The sequence below is a fragment of the Elephas maximus genome, chromosome 25 (assembly GCF_024166365.1).
Source record: "Elephas maximus indicus isolate mEleMax1 chromosome 25, mEleMax1 primary haplotype, whole genome shotgun sequence".
Classification (NCBI taxonomy): Eukaryota; Metazoa; Chordata; class Mammalia; order Proboscidea; family Elephantidae; genus Elephas; species Elephas maximus.
The window spans coordinates 37,171,326-37,192,967 of record NC_064843.1 but is presented as its reverse complement, the minus strand read 5'-3'; the positions used below and the strand labels follow the sequence as shown (position 1 = coordinate 37,192,967).

The 21,642-nt window shown below is 41.8% G+C and overlaps 1 protein-coding gene across 2 annotated transcripts in view; it reads left to right on the top strand.

Moving 5' to 3' along the window:
• The window catches only part of KIF3B (kinesin family member 3B), a 69,029-nt gene that overhangs the window by 33,334 nt on the left and 14,053 nt on the right, over positions 1-21,642 (top strand). For both annotated transcript variants that reach the window (XM_049869193.1, XM_049869194.1), the window contains 7 exons: positions 6,425-7,893; positions 12,499-12,600; positions 12,776-12,898; positions 13,005-13,123; positions 18,050-18,163; positions 18,860-18,965; positions 21,323-21,501. In XM_049869193.1, coding sequence (XP_049725150.1) covers positions 6,490-7,893; positions 12,499-12,600; positions 12,776-12,898; positions 13,005-13,123; positions 18,050-18,163; positions 18,860-18,965; positions 21,323-21,501 — 2,147 coding nt within the window. In that variant the 5' untranslated portion in view covers positions 6,425-6,489. The remainder of the gene's footprint in view (positions 1-6,424; positions 7,894-12,498; positions 12,601-12,775; positions 12,899-13,004; positions 13,124-18,049; positions 18,164-18,859; positions 18,966-21,322; positions 21,502-21,642) is intronic.

Genomic DNA, 21,642 nt, shown 5'->3' with positions numbered 1-21,642 from the left:
CTTTTTTTTTTTAAATTTCTACACAAATTATTCAGTTTTTTATTGGTTACATATTTCACAACGTGCCATCATTGTCACTTATTCCGTTCTGATTGTACCATTTCCAGCACTCGTTTCCCTGACCCTTTACCGTCTCATCTTTGCTTTAGAGTAATTTTTGACCATTTGGTCTCCTATAGGAAACCCTGGTGGCGTAGTGGTTAAGTGCTATGGCTGCTAACCAAGAGGTTGGCAGTTCGAATCCGCCAGGCGCTCTTTGGAAACTCAATGGGGCAGTTCTACTCTGTCCTACGGGGTCGCTACGAGTTGGAATCGATTTGACGGCAGTGGGTTTTTGGTATGGTCTCCTATAGATGATTTTTCTTAAAGAAGGTGATATTCTTTATGAGCCAATCTGATATTTAGCTAAAAGGTGATCTCAGAATAATTTCAGTTTAAGGTTTAAAGCATATCTCAGGGTGATCGTCTCAGGGATTCCTCTAGCCTCTACTGGTCCAGTTAGCCTGAACTTTCTAAGAATTTGAGTTTTTTTCTACATTTTCCTCCCATTCTATCAGGGTCTGTCTATTAGGCCCTGATCAGAATGGTCAGTAGTGGTAGCCAGGCATCATCTAGTTCTTCTGGTCTCGGGGTATATGAGGCCATGGTTTGTGTGGGCAGTTAGTCGTACAGGGCTAATGCGAATATCTGGTGAAATGCATGTGAAATTGGTCACTACAGATTAGCAAGTAAGCACAAACAAGCCTGTGCTTACCTTGCTTGTATAGGTCTTTTATGTCTCTGGTAAGACTTATTCCTAAGTATTTTATCTTCTTGCGGGCTACTGTAAATGGTATTGATTTGGTGATTTCCTCTTCAGTGTTCTTTTTGTTGGTGTAGAGGAATCCAACTGATTTTTGTATGTTTATCCTGTATCCTGATACTCTGCTGAACTCTTCTATTAGTTTCAGTAGTTTTCTTGAGGATTCTTTAGGGTTTTCTGTGTATAAGATCATGTCATCTGCAAATAGAGATACTTTTACTTCTTCCTTACCAATCTGGATGCCCTTTATTTCTTTATCTAGCCTAATTGCTCTTGCTAGGACCTCGAGCACAACGTTGAATAAGAGTGGTGATAAATTCTCAAGGGGAATGCTTTCAGAGTCTCTCCATTTAGGATAATGTTGGCTGTTGGCTTAGTATAAATGTGCTTTATTATGTTGAGGAATTTTTCTTCTATTCCTATTTTGCTGAGAGTTTTTATCATGAATGGGTGTTGAACTTTGTCAAATGCCTTTTCTGCATCAATTGATAAGATCATGTGGTTTTTGTCTTTTGTTTTATTTATACGATGGATTACATTAATTGTTTTTCTAATGTTGAACCATCCCTGGTTACCTAGTATGAATCCCACTTGGTCATGGTGAATTATTTTTGGATATGTTGTTGAATTCTATTGGCCAGAATGTTTTTGAGGACTTTTGCATCTATAAAAATTACATAGGTCTATAATTGTCTTTTTTGTGTGTGTGTGGTATCTTTACCCGGTTTCAGTGTCAGGAATTTACTGGCTTCATAGAATGAGTTTGGAAGTATTCTGTCCTTTTCTATGCTCTGAAATACCTTTAGTAGTAGTGGTTTTAACTCTTCTCTGAAAGTTTAGTAGAACTCTGCAGTGAAGCTGTTGGGGCCAGGGCTTTTTTTTTGTTGGGAGGTTTTTGATTACCTTTTCAATCTTTTCTTTTGTTATAGGTTTTTTTAGTTCTACCTCTGTTTGTGTTAGTTTAGGTAGGTGGGATGTTTCTAGAAATTTGTCCATTTCTTCTAGGTTTTCAAATTTGTTAGAGTACAATTTTTTCATAGTAATCTGATATGATTCTTTTAATTTCAGTTAGGTATGTTGTAATATTGCCCATCTTATTTCTTATTCAGGCTATTTGCTTCCTCTCCCGTTTTGCTTTCGTCAGTTTGGCCAATGGTTTATCAATTTTGTGAAGTTTTTCAAAGAACCACCTTTTGGTCTTGTTAACTCTTTCAATTCTTTTCTCTTCTCTATTTTATTTAATTCTGCTCTAATTTTTATTATTTGCTTTCTTCTGGTGCCTGAAGGTTTCTTTTGTTGCTCTCTTTCTATTTGTTCAAGTTGTAGGGATAATTCTTTGATTTCGGCCCTTTCTTCTTTTTGTATGTGTGCATTTATTGATTTAAATTGAGTACTGCTTTTGCTGTGTCCCAAAGGTTCTGATAGGAAGGAATTGTTTTCATTCTCATTGGATTCTATGAATTTCTTTATTCCATCCTTGATGTCTTCTATAACCCAGTTGTTTTTGAGCAGAGTGTTGTTCAGATTCCAAGTGTTTGATTTTCTTTCTCTGCTTTTTCTGTTATTGATTTCCACTTTTATGGCCTTATGGTCAGAGAAGATGCTTTGTAGTATTTTGATGTCTTAGATTCTGCCTGGGCTTGCTTTATGAGCTAATATGTGGACCATTCTAGAGAATATTCCATGTGCGTTGTAAAAGAAAGTATACCTGGCTGCTGTTGGGTGGAGTATTCTGTGTACGTCTGTGAGGTCAAGTTGGTTGATTGTGGCATTTAGATCTTTGGTGTCTTTATTGAGCTTCTGTCCGTCACCAAAAGTGGTGTGTTGAAGTCTCCTACTATAATTGTGGCCCTGTCTATTTCACTTTTCAGTGCTGTTAGAGTTTGTTTTATGTATCTTATAGCCCTGTCATTAGGTGCATAAATATTTAACCCCATGGTTATATCCTCTCGAGGGCACTGGTTTTTTTTTTTTTTTTGTATCCTCCTGGCATATTGTCTCTTTAATCATTATGTAGTGTCCTTTCTTACTCTTTGTGGTGGATTTAACTTTAAAGTCTATTTTGTCAGAAATTAATATTGCCACTCTTGCTCTTTTTTGATTGTTGTTTGCTTGATATATTTTTTCCATCTTTTGAGTTTTAGTTTGTTTGTGTCTCTAAGTCTAAGGTGTGTCTCTTGTAGGCAGCATATAGATGGATTGTGTTTTTTTATCCACTCTGCCACTCTGTCTCTTTATTGGTGCCTTTAGTCCATTTACATTCAGCGTCATTATGGATAGTTATGAGCTTAGTGCTGTCGTTTTGATGTCTTTTTTTGTGTGTTGTTGACAGTTTCTTTTTCCCACTTAATTTTTTGTGCTGAGTAGCTTATCTTTATATCTTGTCTGTTCCTCTCATTCATTGTTGTTGATTTTGTTTCTGCTGAGTCTCTATTTTTTTCTGGTATTTTATTTTGATGAGTAGGATTGTTAGTCTCCTTTGTGGTTACCTTAATATTTAACCCTATTTTTCTAAGTTTAAACCTAACTTTTATTTCTTTGTATCACCTTGGCTTCCTCTCCTTATGAAAGATCTATTTCACATTTCTTAGCCTCTCTTTATTGTTTTAATGTTGTCTTTTTTTACATAATGACATCGCTGTTTCCCTGTTTTGAGCATTTTTTTATCTTGATTTATTTTTGTGATTTCCTTATCTGGGTTAACATGTTATTACTCTGTCCAGTGTTCCAGTCTTGGGTTCATATATGATATTATTGATTTTCTAACCAGAGAACTCCCTTTAGTATTTCTTGGAATTTTGTTTTGGTTCTTAAGAATTCCCTAAACTTCTGTTTATCTGGATATGTCCTTATTTCGTCTTCATATTTGACAGACAGCTTTGCTTTATATATGATTCTCGGCTGGCAATTTTTTTCCTTCAGTGCGTTATATAAGTCATCCCATTTCCTTCTAGCTTGATGATCTCTGCTGAGTAGTTCGAGTTTATTCGTATTGACTCTCCTTTGTAGGTAACTTTTCGTTCATCTCTAGTTGCTCTTAAAATTCTCTCTTTATCTTTGGTTTTGGCAAGTTTGATTATAATATGTCTTGGTGACTTTCTTTTAAAATCTACCTTATGTGGAGTTCAATGAGCATCTTGGATAGATAGCTTCTCATCTTTCACGATATCAGGGAAGTTTTCTGCCAATAAATCTGCAACAATTCTCTGTATTTTCTGTTATCCCTCCCTGTTCTGGTACTCTAGTTACTCGTAGGTTGTTTCTCTTTATAGAGTCCCACATGATTCTTAGGGTTTCTTCATTTTATTAAATCCTTTTATCTGATTTTTCTTCAAATATATTGGTACCAAGTGCCTTTTGTTCAGTCTCACCAGTTCTGCCTTCAATTTGCTCAATTCTCCTCTGACTTTCTATTGAGTTGTCTAATTCTGTAATTTAGTGTTAATCTTCTGAATTTCTGGTTGTTGTCTCTCTGTGGATTCTTGCAGCTCATTAAATTTTTAATTATGTTCTTGAATAAGCTTTTTAATTTCTTCAACTACTTTAACTTTGTGTTCCTTGGCTTGTTCTGCTTATTGCCTGATCTCCTTCTTGATCTCGTTCCTGATGTCTCGAAGAGTTCTGTATATTAATCTTTTGTATTCTCCATCCGGTAATTCCCGGAAGGCACCTTCATCCAGAAGATCCCTTGATTGTTTGTTTTGAGAGCTTGTTGAAGCGATCATGGTCTGCTTCTTTATGTGACTTGATATTGAGTGTTGTCTCCAAGCTATCTATAAGTTATTGTATTCGTTTATTTTATGCTTGCTTCCTGTATCCTAGCTCCTTGCTTTGTTTTGTTTTCATATGTCCAAATAGGTTGCTTGAGTGAGCTAGCTTGATTATTTTTGCCTTTGAAGCTCTAAAGTCCTGTCACCAGATGGCTAGAGCTGTTACCAGGTATTTGAGCATAGGAGTCCATTCACTTTTGTTGTATGGATTCAGCTCAGGTGTCCATGTAGTTGGTCATCAAGTGTGTGGTACAGACTCTGTCCTACAGTCTTAGAGGGGCAGGGGTGATTGGTGTAAGTACCAGTATCTGGTTGCATCAGGGGTCATGCTCTGAAGAAGGCAGAGGGCTGACAACTGTCTCCCAAGTGTCTGTGAGGAAAGCGTGTCCCTGTTCCCAAGAGTGCACAGGTGGGCAGGTTCTGCAGACGGACCTTGGTCACCCAGTGCTTTTGGTTGTAAGGACTGGGAGGTACCAGTTACCCTTGGACCCCTGTTGCAGGTAGCTGGATGACCTGAATGGAGCTACCAGTCCTTAGGCTTCTGATGTGAGTAGGTGAGGACCTTGTTTAATAGGCAAAGCGGGATCAAACATCAAACACCTACCTCTCCACCGCATAGCTGAAACAATTACAGCCTGCCAACAAGGGCCTGTTCTCCTGAAATTGGCCCACACAGGTCCCTGCAGGGGGGAAAGGTATTCAAAGTCCACAGACTGTTCATGTCTGAACAGGAGCTGCTTCTGTCCTGAGCTCCCCAGGTTAGTGGAGCTGGCAGATTATCTTTTCCCAATTGTGAATTTATTCCCTCTCCAAGGCCGGGAGAATGGCTCAGGGTGCATTGCAGGACCTGTCTCAGGCCCAGGGAAATTGACAGCCACTGAAGCCAGCTTCGGGGCTGGGGGCACAGTAAAATACATATAAGTACTTAGCTTTTGTTGACAGCGCTGTTCTTCTCTGGTTCCAGAGGTGTGCATAGGCTGTGCGGCTGGCTGTTTCTCCCTGAGGAAACTGCAGCCGAACGCTACCACCAGCCCACCACAGTCTGAGGTTCCTGGCGATTCAGGTCTAGCAACCCCTCTCCGCTTCTGACCTGTCTCTCCCCACCCTCTACTGCTCAGTCATTTTCTAACTTTGCCTTTAATGTTCAGGGCTTCTAGCTTGTCATAAATGTAATCGTTTCACTTGTTTTTTTGGGTCATTGTTGCAAGAGGGTTTACCAGAAGTGTCTGACTACTCTGCCATCTTGGCCCCGCCTCACATATATCCTTTTTACACACTGTTCCTCACTTATTTTTTCAATTAACACTATATTTTGGTATAGTATTACATTCAGTTTACACTCATTTTAAAAACTGCATACACTTCCACTGTATATATTAAATATATTTAATTATTTGATCAGCTCCCTCTTGATGGGAATTGGGATTGTCTGCAGCCTATTGCTACCGCAGGGTTACAAACAAATAGCATTGTACATATGTCTTTGTACAAGATGTATCTGTAGGATGAAGTCTTAGAAATATAATTGCTAAGCCAAAGGGTATGTGTGTTTTAAAGTTCAACGGGGTATGAGATCTCTTAGTCTTTTAAAAGATTTCCAGCCACTTCAGCCTGTAGTGTAAGAGAAAATGATGGTTAAAGAGGGGGCAGTCTAGTTAACAATATTAGTGAAGGTTTTGTTTTTCCTCCTGAAACTAGTTACAAACCCACAAGGAAATACACAGTGTGGTAAAGTTATTAAATATAGCTGTCAGAAGGTTAGCGGGATAAAGATGTATTGGGTGTGTTAGCTACTGTCAAGCAACCCAGAATGACACTTATACTGTACTTACTAACTTCTGCTCTTTTCTAGGACCTTAGCATCGTGAGACAATTTTGTATTCATAGCCTTCACAACTGACCCGCTTAGAGTTCATCATGTCAAAGTTAAAAAGCTCAGAGTCTGTCAGGGTGGTGGTTCGCTGTCGGCCCATGAATGGCAAGGAAAAGGCTGCTTCCTACGACAAGGTGGTGGATGTGGATGTGAAGCTGGGGCAGGTGTCTGTGAAGAACCCCAAAGGAGTGGCCCATGAAATGCCCAAGACCTTCACCTTTGATGCAGTGTATGACTGGAATGCCAAGCAGTTTGAACTCTATGATGAGACGTTCCGACCGCTTGTGGACTCTGTCCTGCAGGGTTTCAATGGGACAATTTTTGCCTATGGACAAACTGGGACTGGGAAAACCTACACAATGGAAGGAGTTCGTGGTGACCCTGAAAAAAGGGGGGTCATCCCTAACTCGTTTGATCACATCTTCACCCACATTTCTCGATCCCAGAATCAACAATACCTGGTCAGGGCTTCATATTTAGAGATCTACCAGGAGGAGATCCGAGATCTGCTCTCAAAGGATCAGACTAAAAGGCTTGAGCTCAAAGAGAGACCTGACACTGGAGTGTATGTGAAAGACCTGTCTTCCTTTGTCACCAAGAGTGTGAAGGAGATAGAGCACGTGATGAATGTGGGGAACCAGAACCGTTCGGTTGGTGCTACCAATATGAACGAGCACAGTTCACGTTCTCATGCAATTTTTGTTATCACCATTGAGTGCAGTGAGGTAGGCCTTGATGGTGAAAACCATATCCGTGTGGGGAAATTAAACCTTGTAGATCTTGCTGGCAGTGAACGGCAAGCTAAGACCGGTGCTCAAGGGGAAAGATTGAAGGAAGCGACCAAGATCAACCTCTCCCTTTCAGCCTTAGGTAATGTCATCTCTGCCCTGGTGGATGGCAAAAGCACTCACATCCCATACCGGGACTCAAAGCTTACTAGGCTTCTCCAAGATTCCCTCGGTGGCAATGCTAAAACTGTGATGGTGGCCAACGTGGGGCCTGCCTCTTACAATGTAGAAGAGACTCTGACCACTCTGAGATATGCCAACCGTGCCAAAAACATTAAGAATAAACCAAGGGTCAATGAGGACCCTAAGGATGCCCTTCTTCGAGAATTTCAGGAAGAGATTGCTCGGCTCAAGGCCCAGCTGGAAAAACGGTCCATTGGCAGAAGGAAGAGGCGGGAGAAGCGGAGGGAAGGTGGAGGCAGCGGTGGGGGTGGGGAAGAGGAGGAGGAGGAGGGAGAAGAGGGTGAGGAGGAAGGGGATGATAAAGATGATTATTGGCGGGAACAGCAAGAAAAACTGGAGATTGAGAAGCGGGCCATTATAGAGGATCACAGCTTGGTTGCAGAGGAGAAGATGAGGCTGCTGAAGGAGAAGGAGAAGAAGATGGAGGACCTGCGGCGGGAGAAGGATGCTGCCGAGATGCTGGGTGCCAAAATCAAGGTACCATATCCTTCCTTAGGCCTTTTCCCATTTTGGAGCTTTTTGTTTCATCCTCCCCGCTCCTCAAAACAAAACATATGTGTATATATGATCCCTAGGAGTTGGAGTCAACGGCAATGGGTTTGCTTGTTTTTTTTTCTTGTATATATGATGTCTCTTTCAGTTTTGTATTCCCAGTGGTTCCATGGCATCCAGTACTCAATAAACATTTGTTGAATTGAAATGAAAAAAAAAAAAAAAAAAATTTTTTTTCAAATTTTTAAAAATTAAATATTAAGAACTCATAATAATAATAATTACATGCATGCAAGGTATAAAGAAGCAGTAAAACTAACACCTATGTACCTACCAGAAACCCTGATGGCGTAGTGGTTAAGAGGTACAGCTGCTAACCAAAAGGTCGGCAGTTCAAATCCACCAGGTGCTCCTTGGAAACTCTATGGAGCAGTTCTACTCTGTCCTATAGGGTCGCTATGAGTTGGAATCGACTCCACGGCAATGGTTTGGTTTTTTTGTGGATGTACCTACCACCCAGTGTAAGAAACAGAATAGCACTCATACCTTTAGAAGCTCTTTGTGTTCCTTTCGCACAGAAGCAAAAATTATCCTAAACCTAGTGTTGCTTCCATGCTTTTATTATGGTTTTGCCATATACATAAATATGTCTAAGTAAAAGATTGTTTAGTTTCGCAGAATTTTTTACCTTTGAATAATAGAATCCCACTGCTGAAATTTACTTTTATTTGCTCAGTATTAAATTCATGAGCTTTATCCATATTGATGCCTGTAGCGGTGGTTTATTCATTATTACTGTTCTAAGTATTCAGTAGTATTCAATTCCCCTGATAGTTTGGGTTGTGTGTATTTTTGGCTGTGTATGTTCATGTCCTTGGCTCCTGGAGAACGTGTATGTGGAAGAGTTTCCTGTCTGGCATTGTTAGGCCCTAGAGTATGTGCAGCTTAAGCTTTGCCAGGTAATGACAAATGGTTTTCTAAAGTGGCTGTGTGAATTGAAGCTTCTGCCAGCAGGCTATGAGTTCTGGTTGCTCCTCATGCTTGCCAACACTTGTGATGATTGGAGTTTACTTTTTATATATATAAAAACTAAAAAATTTTTTTTTTTTTTAGTTTTTATATATATAGTGGGCATAAAATGATATTTCATTGTGGCTTTACCTTGTAGTGCCCTGATTACACAAGATGCAGAACAGTTCTGTCACCCCGAAGTATTTCCTCACAATGTGCTGTTGTAGTCAGTCCTCCCAACCCTGTGAGCCAGTATGTTTCATTGAGTCTGCCTCGTTTTCCTCCACGGCTGAGCAGTATTCTAGAGTGTGGAGGCTCTCACTGTTTTGAGTCTTATTTCTGAAGGCAGTGTACTTTTCCATCAGGTGGCATAGGTCTTTACTGGCAGAGGTGAGTGACAAAGTGGCCCTGAAGATCTGAGGGTGAAGCCTTGGCTACTGGCTGATCACAAATCAGAATTCCTTTGAAGCATTGGGTATTGAATTTATATAAATTTATTTCTACTCTATAACATAAAAAACTGGTTGCTATTGAGTTGATTCCCACTCAGTGATCCTGTAGGACAGAGTAGAACTGCCCCATAGGGTTTCCCAGGAATGGTTGGTGGATTTGAACTGCTGACCTTTTGGTTAGCAGCCGTAGCTCTTAACCACTGTGCCACCAGGGCTCTGCTCTATAATATATCCATGTTTATTAATTTATAAACAACAAGGCTCTCTTCTCGACTTCCCTCCGCCCACTCCATGAAGCTATACCGTGTTTATCTGTGGCCTCACAGTAGCCTTTTCACAGAGCTAGGTAATATTTTCTTCAGAGGCAAGGACCTTAAAGTCTTGAAAGTCCTCTCCAGGACTAAAATCCTTTAGATGTGATGTGAAAATTTAGTCACACACAACACAAGTAGGGGGTAACTTTGTTCCAGGAAGGGGCTTATTATGGAATTTGATTATATCAAATGCCACTTCACCCCTCCTCACTCCTGCATTCGAAATGTAACTCGATGTGCCCACATTTGGTTTGTGTGCTGATGTTTGGATCCCATCTGTTATTTAAGGGCAGGAACACCTAGACCCTAAACAACCTGGGGTGTCTGAGAACTCTCAGAGGCTGAGTGGGACAAGACTCAGCACTACCTCAAGGTCACCAACTTCTTAGATATTTTGTCTATGGGGAGATGATATTACTTTTGTCTTTCTCAATCCCTGGATGCTGTAAAATCATACAAGAATTCTAGAGCTGGAGAGAAGGGGAGGCTGACTAATCTAGTCCAGCCCCTTCATTTTGAGAGAAGAGGAGACAGACTGAAAGGGCTCACCGAAAGGTGGCAGTAAGACTGTGGTTAATGTTCATATGTTTTTTAAAACTAAGGTGGCAGTTTTTGCATTCCATATTTTTGCAAATCATTCCCGTGACCTCAGCCACCATTTAAATGCTGAAGGCTCCCAAGCTAGCCCAGAGTTGTCTCCTAACATCCAGATCCCATAGTCTTCTGCCTTGGGACACCCAGAGAGCCTGCTTCTTCTTCCTCAGCTCAGTGAAGCCAGACCTCTAGGAGCTCTCCTTGCTAGCTGCCCCTGCCCCTCCCTGTGGCCCAGTCAGTCCACAAGGCTGTCTTAGTTTCTTAGTGCTGCTATAACAGAATACCACAAGTGGGTGGCTTTAACGAACAGAAATTAATTTTCTCACAATTTAGGAGGCTAGAAGTCCAAATTCAGGGCATAGGCTCTAGGGGAGGGCTTTCTCTCTCCTGTCAGCTCTTGGGAAGGTCTTTGTCGCTTTTCAGGGTCTGTTCCTGGGTTCCTTGGCGATCTTCAGGTGGTACGGCATCTATCTGCTGCCATCTCTGCTTCCTTGCTTCTGTGTCTGTTATTTTTGTTCTTAGGTGCCGTTGAGTCGATTTTGATCCATTTAGACCGTCTGTGATGGGAGTAGAACTGCCTCCAAGGATTTGCTTGGCTGTAATCCTCGTGGACGCAGATCACCAGGTCTTTCTCCTGAGGAGCTGCTATGTGGGTTGGAGCCACCAACCTTTCCATTAGCAGTGAGGGCTTAACTCTTGCACCACCAGGAGTCCTTTTCTGTGCCTGATCTGCTCTTTTTATGTGTCAAAAGTGATTGGTTTAAAACACACCTACACTGACATGACCTCATTAACAAAGAAAGCCCTGTTCCCAAATGGAATTACATCCATAAGTATACCCATAAAAATCCATTGCTGTTTGTCGTCGAGTTGACTCTATAGGACAGAATAGAACTGCCCATAGAGTTTCCAAGGAATGCCTGGTGGATTCAAACTGCTGACCTTTTTGTTGGCAGCCATAGCTCTTAACTACTACCCCACCAGGGCTTCCACTACAGGTATAGGGGTTAGAATTTACAACCCATATTTCTGGAAGACACGGTTCAACCCATACCAGCCTCTGAATCCTGCCTCACCTGGGTGTCTTGGACCCATCCACTTTGCTCCCTGCTACCCCCACTGCTCAAGTAAAGCCTGGACCTCCACACAGCCTCCTTTCTGGCCTGCCATCCAGCCTGCCCTTTTCCAGCCATTTTTCCCATTCTGCTGCAGCAGAATAGCATTTTACAACACAAATCTGACTGTACCTCCATTCTTAAAAAAAACAAGTCAGTGGGTCCCAGAGGCTCTCAGGATGAAATTCAGTCTCCCTTAACAGGGCTTTTGAGGTTTTTCAACTGACCTCTGCTTGCTTTGCTGGCTTCATGTATCACTACTCTCTCCTACTCCTACACTCTCAAAAAATTTTTTTTCTTAGCTAATTCTATTTTTACTTCAACTCTGTGTAGATGTCCCTTCAGAGAGGATGCTTACCCTGACTCCTTACTAAAGTCTGAATTCCCTTCCTCCAGTGTGCTTCTCCCATTAATTACTTTGTACTTCCCTCATAGGGAGCCCTGGTAGCACAGTGGTTAAGAGCTTGGCTGCTAACCAAAAGGTCTGCAGTTTGAGTCCACCAGCCGCTCCTTGGAAACCATATGGGGCAGTTCTACTCTGTCCTGTAGGGTCGCTATGAGTCAGGTTTGGTTTTTGTTTTTTCCCTCATAACGGCATCTGACAACATAAGCTAAGAATCTCTTTAGTTGCCTGTGTCCCTCAGTGGACTATAAGCTTTGCGATTTATATGCACAGTTGCGTCCCCAGTACCTAGCACATAGTAGGTGTGTATGTTTTAAATGGGGTTGATATTTTGTACAAACAAATCCCCCTTGATTTTTCGTCTCTTTTTTAATATATTTTATTTTCGTTGTTGTTGAAAATATATACTACAGAACATACACCAGTACAGCAATTTCTACATGTACCCAAAAATTTTTTTTAGAGAGCTGAAATTCATGTATGTATGGAGAAACTGTATTTTCACTGTCACCAAGGTGAAGCCTCCACTGAAGCCACCCCCAGCTCCACCCCCAGCGATGGGAAGAGTAAGACATGGATAGCTGAGCACAGCTCTGCCCGTTGGCTCGGCCCTGAGCTCTCTCCCTTTTAGGGGCTCCCCGATGAGATGTGTTCTGAAGGACACCATTCGTGAGATGGAGTCTACTTTGTTTCTCACTCAGGCCATGGAGAGTAAGCTGCTTGTTGGAGGGAAAAATATAGTGGATCATACGAATGAACAGCAGAAAATCCTGGAGCAGAAACGGCAGGAAATTGCAGAGCAGGTAATCTTTCATTTTTTGTGGGAACAGAGTGGGGAGGTGAGTTAATTCTACAGAGCGTATGTCTCTCATTTTAGATGTCCTTCAAAGCTAAGACTCTGACCAGGAGCTCCGAGTCCTCATCCTTGTGTAGATCTGGTATCTAGGGAAAACTAATGAATTTTGTGATGTTGCTCAGAAACGTCGAGAAAGAGAAATCCAGCAACAGATGGAAAGTCGAGATGAGGAGACCTTGGAACTTAAAGAGACATACAGCTCATTGCAGCAAGAGGTGGACATCAAGACCAAAAAACTCAAAAAGGTATAAAAGGAATGAGGCCATGCAGAGTTGCCTTGAGACTTTGGGGGAAAAGAACTCTGTTCTCTGGATGGGCACTGTCTTCACCTGCTTCTTCCTTCTGTTCCAGCTCTTCTCCAAGCTGCAGGCAGTGAAGGCTGAGATCCACGACCTCCAAGAAGAACACATCAAGGAGCGCCAGGAGCTGGAGCAGACCCAGAATGAGCTCACCAGGGAGCTGAAACTCAAGTAAGTGCTGCCTTCCCCTAGCACCAAGCCTCCTGCTGGGTCGATTGTCTTGTTTGTTAAGTAAGAAACACACCCCTGAGGACCCCTGCCTACCTCTCACTTCCTCATTTCCTGCCACCTTGTCTGTCTTCGGTCCCATCTGTTAACTGAATGACTTGACTTCAAGATCTCCAAGTTCCTTTCTACCCCACCTTCTTGAAGCTTCTAAAGGCTCTGGCCTTACCTGTATCTATTAATAAGAGGTTATCTTTTTTTAACTTGACTTTTTGTTATGAAATTTTTCTGAATGATATAATGAATACCCATATACCCATCACCCAGGTTCAATAATTAATGGGCTTTTGTTACCTGTTATCTTTTATAAAAATATTTTAAAGCAAATTTTACCTCATGTTTTCTCACTCCTATATGCTTCTAAGTTACGTGACCACATGCTAGATTTTGAAAAGCTTTGTTGAGCTATAGCTCACATGCCATACGGTTCACCTATTTAAAGTGCGTAATTCAGTGTTTTTAAAATATGCTCACAGGCAACCATCACCACAATCTAGTTTTAAAACATTTTCATCTCCCCCAGAAGAAATCCTGTACCAATTAGCAGTGACTCCTCATTCTCCCCTGCCCCAGCCTTAAGCAACCACTAATCTAGCTTGTTTCTATGAATTTGCCTATTCTGGACATTTCATATAATGCAATCATACAATATGTGGTCTTTTGTCAATGGCTTCTTTCACTTAGTATAATCTGTTCACAGATCATCCATGTCATAGGGTATATCAGTACTTCAGTTCTTTTTATGGCTAAACGCTATTCTATTGTGTGAATATAACAAAATACACCACATTCATCAGTTGATGGACGTTTGGGTTGTTTCCACTTTTTGGCTATTGTAAATGGTGCTGCTATGAACATTTGTATACAAGTTTTTTTGTGAGCCTATGTTTTCAATTCTGTTGAGTCTTCTACAAATTTAATAGTTTTTTTTAGGTCTTACATTTAGGTCTATGATGCATTTTGAGTTCGTTTTTGCATATGGCATGAAGTAGGAGTTCCTTTTGCCTGTGGATGTCTAGTTGTCCTAGCACCATTTGTTGAAAAGGTTATTCTTTCCCCGTTTCATCATCTTGACACCCTTGTTGAAAATCAATTGACCATAAATGTAAGGGGTTTTTGGATTCTTAATATTATTCCGTTAGACTATATGTCTGTCCATATGCCATTATCATACTGTCTTATAGCTTTGTAGTAAGCTTTAGAATCAGAAAGTATAACTCCTCCAGCTTTGCTCTTTTTTAAGATTGTCTTACTATTTGGGGTCCCTTGCATTTCCATATAAATTTTAAGATTAACTTATCAATTTCTGCAAAAAGGCAGCTGGGATTTTGATAGGGATTATGCTGAATCTCTAGAACAATTTGGGAAGTGTTGTCATCTTAACATTAAATGTTCTGATCCATGAACATGGAATGTCTTTCCACTTATTTAAATATTAGTTTTTTGTCAATGTTTTGTAGCTTTTAGTATACATCTTGCACTTCTTTCGTTAAATTTATTCCTAAGTATTTTTTTTTTTAATGCTATTATAAATGGAACTATTTTCTTAATTTTATCTTTGGAATGTTTATTGCTAGTGTATAAAAGTACAACTGATTTTTTTTCAGTTGAATTTCTTTTTGTGCTTTAGATGAAGGTTTACAGAGCAAATTAGTTTCTCATTAAACAAATAATACACGTATTGTTTTGTGACATTGGTTGCCAACTTTGCGACATGTCAACACTCTCCCCGTCTCAGCCTTGGGTTCCCCATTTCCATTTGTCCAACTTACCTGTCCTCTCCTGCCTTTTGGTCCTTGCCCTTGGGTTGGTGTGCCCATTTAGTCTAGTATACATGGTTGAGCTGTGTATATTATTGTTTGTTTTATGGGCCTATCTAATCTTTGGCTGAAAGGTGAGCCTCAGAAGTGACTTCAGTACTGAGTTAAAAGGGTGTCTGGGGGCTGTACTCTCCGAGTTTCTTCAGTCTGTGACAGACAAGTGTGTCTGGTCTTTGTGAGTTAGAATTTTGTTCTACATTTTTCTCCAGCTCTGTCAGGGACCCTCTATTGTAATCCCTGTCAGAGCAGTTGGTGATGGTAGCTGGACACTATCTAGTTGTCCTGGACTCAGTCTGGTGGAGGCTGTGGTAGTTGTGGTCCATTAGTCCTTTGGACTAATCTTTCCCTTGTATCTTTGGTTTTCTTCATTCTCCCTTACTCCCGACAAGGTGAGAACAGTGGAGTATCTTAGATGGCTGCTCACAAGCTTTTAAGACCCCTGATGCTACTTACCACAGTTGGATGTAGAACATTTTCTTTATAAACTATGTTGTGCCCGTTGAGCTAGATGTTCCCTGAGACCATGGTTCCTACAGCCCTCAGCCCAGTAATTCGGTCCCTCAGGGAGTTTGGATGTGCCTATGAAGCTTCCGTGATCTTGCCTTGGTCGAGTTGTACTGACTTCACCAGTACTGTGTACTGTCTTACCCTTCAGCACAATTAAGATTGATTTTTTAAATATATACACAATGCCATTTTTACATCTAACACAGTTAAGATTCAGTTTCTTGGTATTTTCTAGTATCCAGTCCATATTCAGATTTTCTTGGTATTAGGATCTAAATGAGGATCCCACATTGCATCTGGTTATTATATCTCTTAAGGAGCCCTAATGGCATAATGGCTAAGCACCAAATGGTTGATGATTTGAACCCACCCAGTGGCTCCCCAGGAGAAAGACCTGGTGATCTGCTTCCGTAAAGAAAGCCCTGTGGGACAATCGTCCTCTGTCACACGGGATCACTACGAGTGGAGTGGACTCAACAGCATCTAACAAAAACCACATTGTGTTTCTTCAGCTTATTTTAATCTGGAGGAATCCCTTATCCATGTTTAAAAATTTCTCATAGTCGACTTGTTAAATAAACTGTCAGGTGGCCTGTAAAATCGTCTCACGTTTTGGGCTTGCGAGTCGGCTTCCTCGTGACGTCCTTGAGTTTGTATCTCCAGCCCTGGTGGCGCCGTGGCTGAGAGCTCAGGCCGCCGATTCAGCAGGCCGGCAGTTCAGACCCACCAGCCGCTCCCTGGACACCATGTGGGGTGGTTCTGCTTTGTCCTGCGGGGTTGCTGTGAGTCGGGGTCGACTTGGCAGCAGTGGGTTTGGTTTTTCGTTTTTATCCCCCTTATTTCCCTTCAGCTGAAAACCAGCTCTGAAGCACAGTGAAATCACCTGGCGAGCTTTAAAAAGTGGTGCTGCCTGGGCTCCATCCTAGAGATTGATTTAACTGGTCCAGGGCTGTGGCCCTCAGACTTCCGCAGGGATCAGAACCACCCGAAGGGCTTGTTGAACACAGGTCCCTGGGCCCCCCCCCCCCGGAGTCTGGTTCAGGAGGCCTGGGATGGGGCCTGAGATCTGCACTTCTAACAGATGTCAAGGGTTGGTACTGGTGGTTCGATGAACGCGTTTTGAGAGTCATCCGTCTAGCCCGAGGTCTGGTTAAGATGATTTTCCAAACCGTGTAGGTGATGTTCATGTGCAGCCTGGCTTGAGAACCACTGAGCTGAGGGTTTCAACCACGATCTTTGTCTGGATCCATTATTTCATTAGGGATTGCAAAATGTTTTTCTATGCCATTCCTTCCCCATCATTAGCTGGGATTTTTTTCTAAAAAATAACTTTCAAAAGGGATCTTTTAATGACCAAGTTGTGAATTTGGAAAGGAGCCCTTAAAATGAAATATATACATAGGTCCTCTTTCTTGGTGTGTACACGGAGAGAAAAGATCAGAACAAAATATTAGTTGTCTCTGAATAGTGAAACCATGAATAATTATATTGTTCACATTTTCTAAAATGAGTAAATAGTGCCTTTTGTAACCAGAAAAAAACAAATGTATCTTATGAGAAAGGCCATTGAGAACCATTTAATCTCCCAGAAGTTTTTTTCCCCTAAGAAAATCATTTTTATTGTTTTATCTTTTACAGAGTAGAACTGCCCCATAGTTCCCAAAGAGCACCTGGTGGATTCGAACTGCCGGCCCTTTGGTTAGCAGCCGTAGCACTTAACCACTATGCCACCAGGGTTTTCATCTTTTACTTACATCTTTTGAATAAACAATGAGCCAACCTCTTCCTCCTAGTACCCCACACCTCTGTGGTGTTTGTTTTGTGTCTTTCCCACTTTAACACCGCTTTGGCATTGTTCTGTACTGAGGTTTTGAAAGGGTGAAGGCAGAGATGTGGTGGAAGACAGTAGGTACTGTAGAGAGACACAGCTCACTGGGTCTAGTATTCGTTGTTTGCCAAGTTCCCCAGGCGCGTCTCAGACAGAGACTCTTCTCAAGAATTGTCTTCTGTCCTCGGTGTTCTGAAGAACTGATATCCACTGGGCCCTGCTCTTTGTCCTGGCCGTTAGAAAAGGAAGTTTTCCAGCTTGGGCAACAATGCATGGAGTTGGAGGAGGGCAACTGAAACTTAATTTCTAACCTGTTTTCAGCATTTGCAAAATTAATGACCTGGTTTTGCAGCATCAGTGGCCCTCCAGAAGATACCTGCTTTAGCAAGTGTTCACTCCAGTATAGCTCAGGCACCACGCCCTCTTCAGTCTTTCTACATTCTCAAGCTGCAGCTCCCATATTCCCTGACAGACCACTATCAGCACCTGTCATACCTAAGAGTACTGCACTGTAACCCCTCTGTCTCAGGCAGGGACCAGGTGTCATGCTTGTCTGAATCCCAGTTCTTGGTATGATGTTAGGCCCAAAGTACCTGCTCAGTATATGTTTGTTGAGTAACTTAAGAGTAGTCACTACTCATGGGACCAGATAGCCAACACTGACTAATTAAACCTCTTTCTCCATCTGTGTTCACCTATGTATGTGTGTTCTTACAGGCATCTTATTATAGAAAACTTTATCCCTCTGGAAGAAAAAAGTAAAATTATGAATCGATCTTTCTTTGATGAAGAGGAGGATCATTGGAAATTACACCCGATAACCAGACTGGAGTAAGTCACTATTAACTTTAAGTAGAAAGGCAGCGGGAGAGGTGCTGGGGGGTGTTCGAGAAGAGTGAAAGACTGTTGACAAGCTGGACTTGGCCAGAGGGGTATGGTTAGAGCACAGTTTGAGTCATTTAAACTCAGAACCAATTGCATTTCTGAGCTTTATGGCTCCCAGAGGTCCATGAGGTAAAAAAAAGTCTGGTGACGAGTGTGTTATTAGGAATTGGAGACTTTGTTACTGGTGAACTGATGACCCTTCCCACGTTGCTGCATTTTAGCTTCCCCAGCTGTCAAAGGGTGCTAGGCGAATTGAGAGGCAGTACATAGGTGTCATCTTGTGTGTCAGTTCCAGTCTGACAGAGCATTGAGGAGGATTCTCAGGTCTGTGAAGGATGCAGGAGTGGGGAGTGCTGGCAGCCATACTTTGTGTCTGCCCTGTAAGAACTAGATGACTGAGACCCCTTGTAATTTAAAAGATGCGTGATGCTTACATTTGAATCAGAAAGCAATTCAATCAGTACATATAAGATAAGCACCTCCTGTCCTATTAACATGTTAGCCCTCAGTCCAGGGAATTCCTTGCTTTCAGTTCCACCTGAAGCAGGCTCAGAATCTTCTGAGCACTAGCTTGGCAGGACCAGTGCTGGGGCTGTGGACCACACTCCAACCAGGGCTTTAACCACTGCAGTCCATTTTCAGGAACCAGCAGATGATGAAGCGGCCAGTCTCAGCTGTGGGATACAAGAGGCCATTGAGCCAACACGCAAGAATGTCCATGATGATTCGCCCTGAGGCTCGATACAGGGTGAGAAGATTGTTCTTGGTTTTTCTCCTCTCTCTTTTGGAGGAGTTTAGATATATGAAACCCTTAGGCACTGTCCTGCGAAGTTACAGAGTTTGTTTGTATCTTGACTCTTTCTAGAGGTAGTTGAGGATGTTTATAATGTAAAAAATACATAAGTAAAAAGGTAAAATAGAATGAAATTTAGAAACTCAGGACTGGAGAAGGAGGAAAGTCCAAACACAGTGTCCTTAATAGCCAATAAATATTAACAGTAAGCTTCAAAATGGCTCTGTGGGGAGTCTGGAGAGAACGCGGATGTTTAGTGACAGGAGAGGAGTCCCTGGGTGGTGCAAATGGTTAAGCACTCAACTACTAGCTGAAAGGTGGGCGGTTCTAACCCGTCTAGAGAGCTTCTGAAGACAGACCTGGCCATCTTCTGCCAAAAGGTCACAGCCTTGAAAACCCTATGGAGCAGTTCTACTCTATACACATCGGGTCACCATAAGCTAGAATTGACTAGATGGCAACTAACAACAACTGTGACAGGAGAGGACTCTCTGGGTGATGCAAACAGTTAAGGAGCTTGGCTGCTAACAAAGGTTGGAAGTTCAGATTCACTCAGAGGTGCCTCAGAAGAAATACCTGGCAGTCTATCTCTGAAAAATCAGCCCTCAGAAATCCCATGGAGCACAGTTCTACTCTGATATGCTTGGAGCCACCGTAAGTTGGAATCGAGTTGCCAGCTTGATACTGATGTCCCGAGGTGGCTATTCTGACCAAGGGTGGTTGAATGACACACAGGTCAGTTTAGTGACAAGAGATGGAGATATGTTAAAGAACTACAGTACTTACACTTGGCATCAGATTGTTTACATATTTAAAGTGACACAGTTGAGTGCTACTTAAAGACCCCAAAATATTTTACAATAAAAATGTTGTAAGTGCTTCCCTTTGTAAGCATTTTCTATGTGCCAGGCACTGTGCTCACTTAATGGCTTTATCTCATTGAAGCCTCCCATCCTGTCTCTGCAGTCTCTCCTGTTGCTTAAAGGTCAGGTAGCTGGTAAGTGGAGGATCCAGGAGATACAACATATTGTTAAGTAAAAAAAAAAGCAAGTTATAAAACAATTTGTACCAGACATGTATAGAAGAATAAAAAATCTGGTGAAAAATATATCAGAATGTGAACTGGTTATCTCTGGTTGGTGGACGTATACTTAACTTTTCTTCGTTTTGCTTATCTATATAACTATCAACAGGGAAACTATAATTTTTATAATGAAAGATTTTCACTTAAAAAATTTTTAAATGTTTTTTAATCTTCCTTGGCAGCTAGAGCAAAAAAGATCAGGATTAGTTAGCTCTACAGATGCTGCTTTTCTTCGTGAAGTTATTTAAAATAAAGCAAGCCAAAGGGAAAAGATTGACTAGATGGGGTTTTATGTAGGGGAACGTGAGTGGTGTATCAGAAGCATTTTTCTAGCAGTTTCAGAAGACATGTATCTCATCAGTTATTTTGTATTTTAAGCTAGAAACATGATTTTAAAGTCCAGAAATCAAATATGTGTGTTTCTGGGGGGCTAATCTGATCCAAAGGTAGTATTAGAGCAGTAGTTCTCCAGTGTTTTTTATCAATGGATCCACTTCATCAGGAGAAGTTGTACACAGTATCCCAGTATACAGAGCAGTAGATGGAGCTGCTCCCTCTCCCACCCCCTCCCTGCAGTGGCCCCTTCTGCCTCCTCTGAAGCCCTGAGGCTTGAGCAGCACTGACACGGAGGAGCTAGAGGAGGAGAGGGGCCTGGTAACCGTGGTGTTCTTCCCGTGACACGCCTGTCTCAGTATTAGGAGCTAGAAGAAGGCGCACAACAGGATACCAAGTGAATTATGAGGTGGGGCTCATTCTGATTTTTAAAATGTGGTTACAAAGCCCACATATACTGCCATGGTCACCCTCCACAAACATACAACAGAGCTGCCCTCTGCAACCAAAATGTCCATCGAGGCTACTGTCTGTCAGTGATAAATGATTGGTGATTGCTGTTTTCTTCTTTATACCTTTCTGTATTTTCATATTGTCTGCAGTAAATTGGTTTTCCTTAATTTATTATTTCCCTTAGGATATAATACATGCTCATTGTTTTTTTAAAAAAAAAAAAAGGAAAAGAAAATACAGAAAAACATAGAGAAAAAAAAAAATCATCTATAATCCTGCCCAGGAAAAAAATTATAAAACTACATCCCTTCTTCTCGACAGGCTTTCAGTAGGCTCTGAATAGCAAGCAGTTTGCTATTCTGTTCTTGGAGAAGGTATGGGTTGCTTGTGTTCTGCGTCTGCCTGGAGGCCAACCTAAATGCTCGTGACTGTGCTTCTCCAGGCAGAAAACATCGTGCTGTTGGAGCTGGACATGCCCAGCCGAACCACCAGAGATTACGAAGGCCCTGCCATTGCCCCCAAAGTCCAGGCTGCGTTGGATGCGGCTCTGCAGGATGAAGATGAGATACAGGTGGATGCGTCATCCTTTGAAAGCACGGCAAATAAGAAATCCAAGGCCAGGTGAGTGGGTTTTGATGACCCATGTTTGAACAGAACATGTTTGAACAAAAACAAACCAAGGTAGAGGGTGTCAGGAGTGCTTGCTGATCATGAGACACTTTGTAGAACACACCAGGAAGTGTTGCCGTACTGCTGCTATGT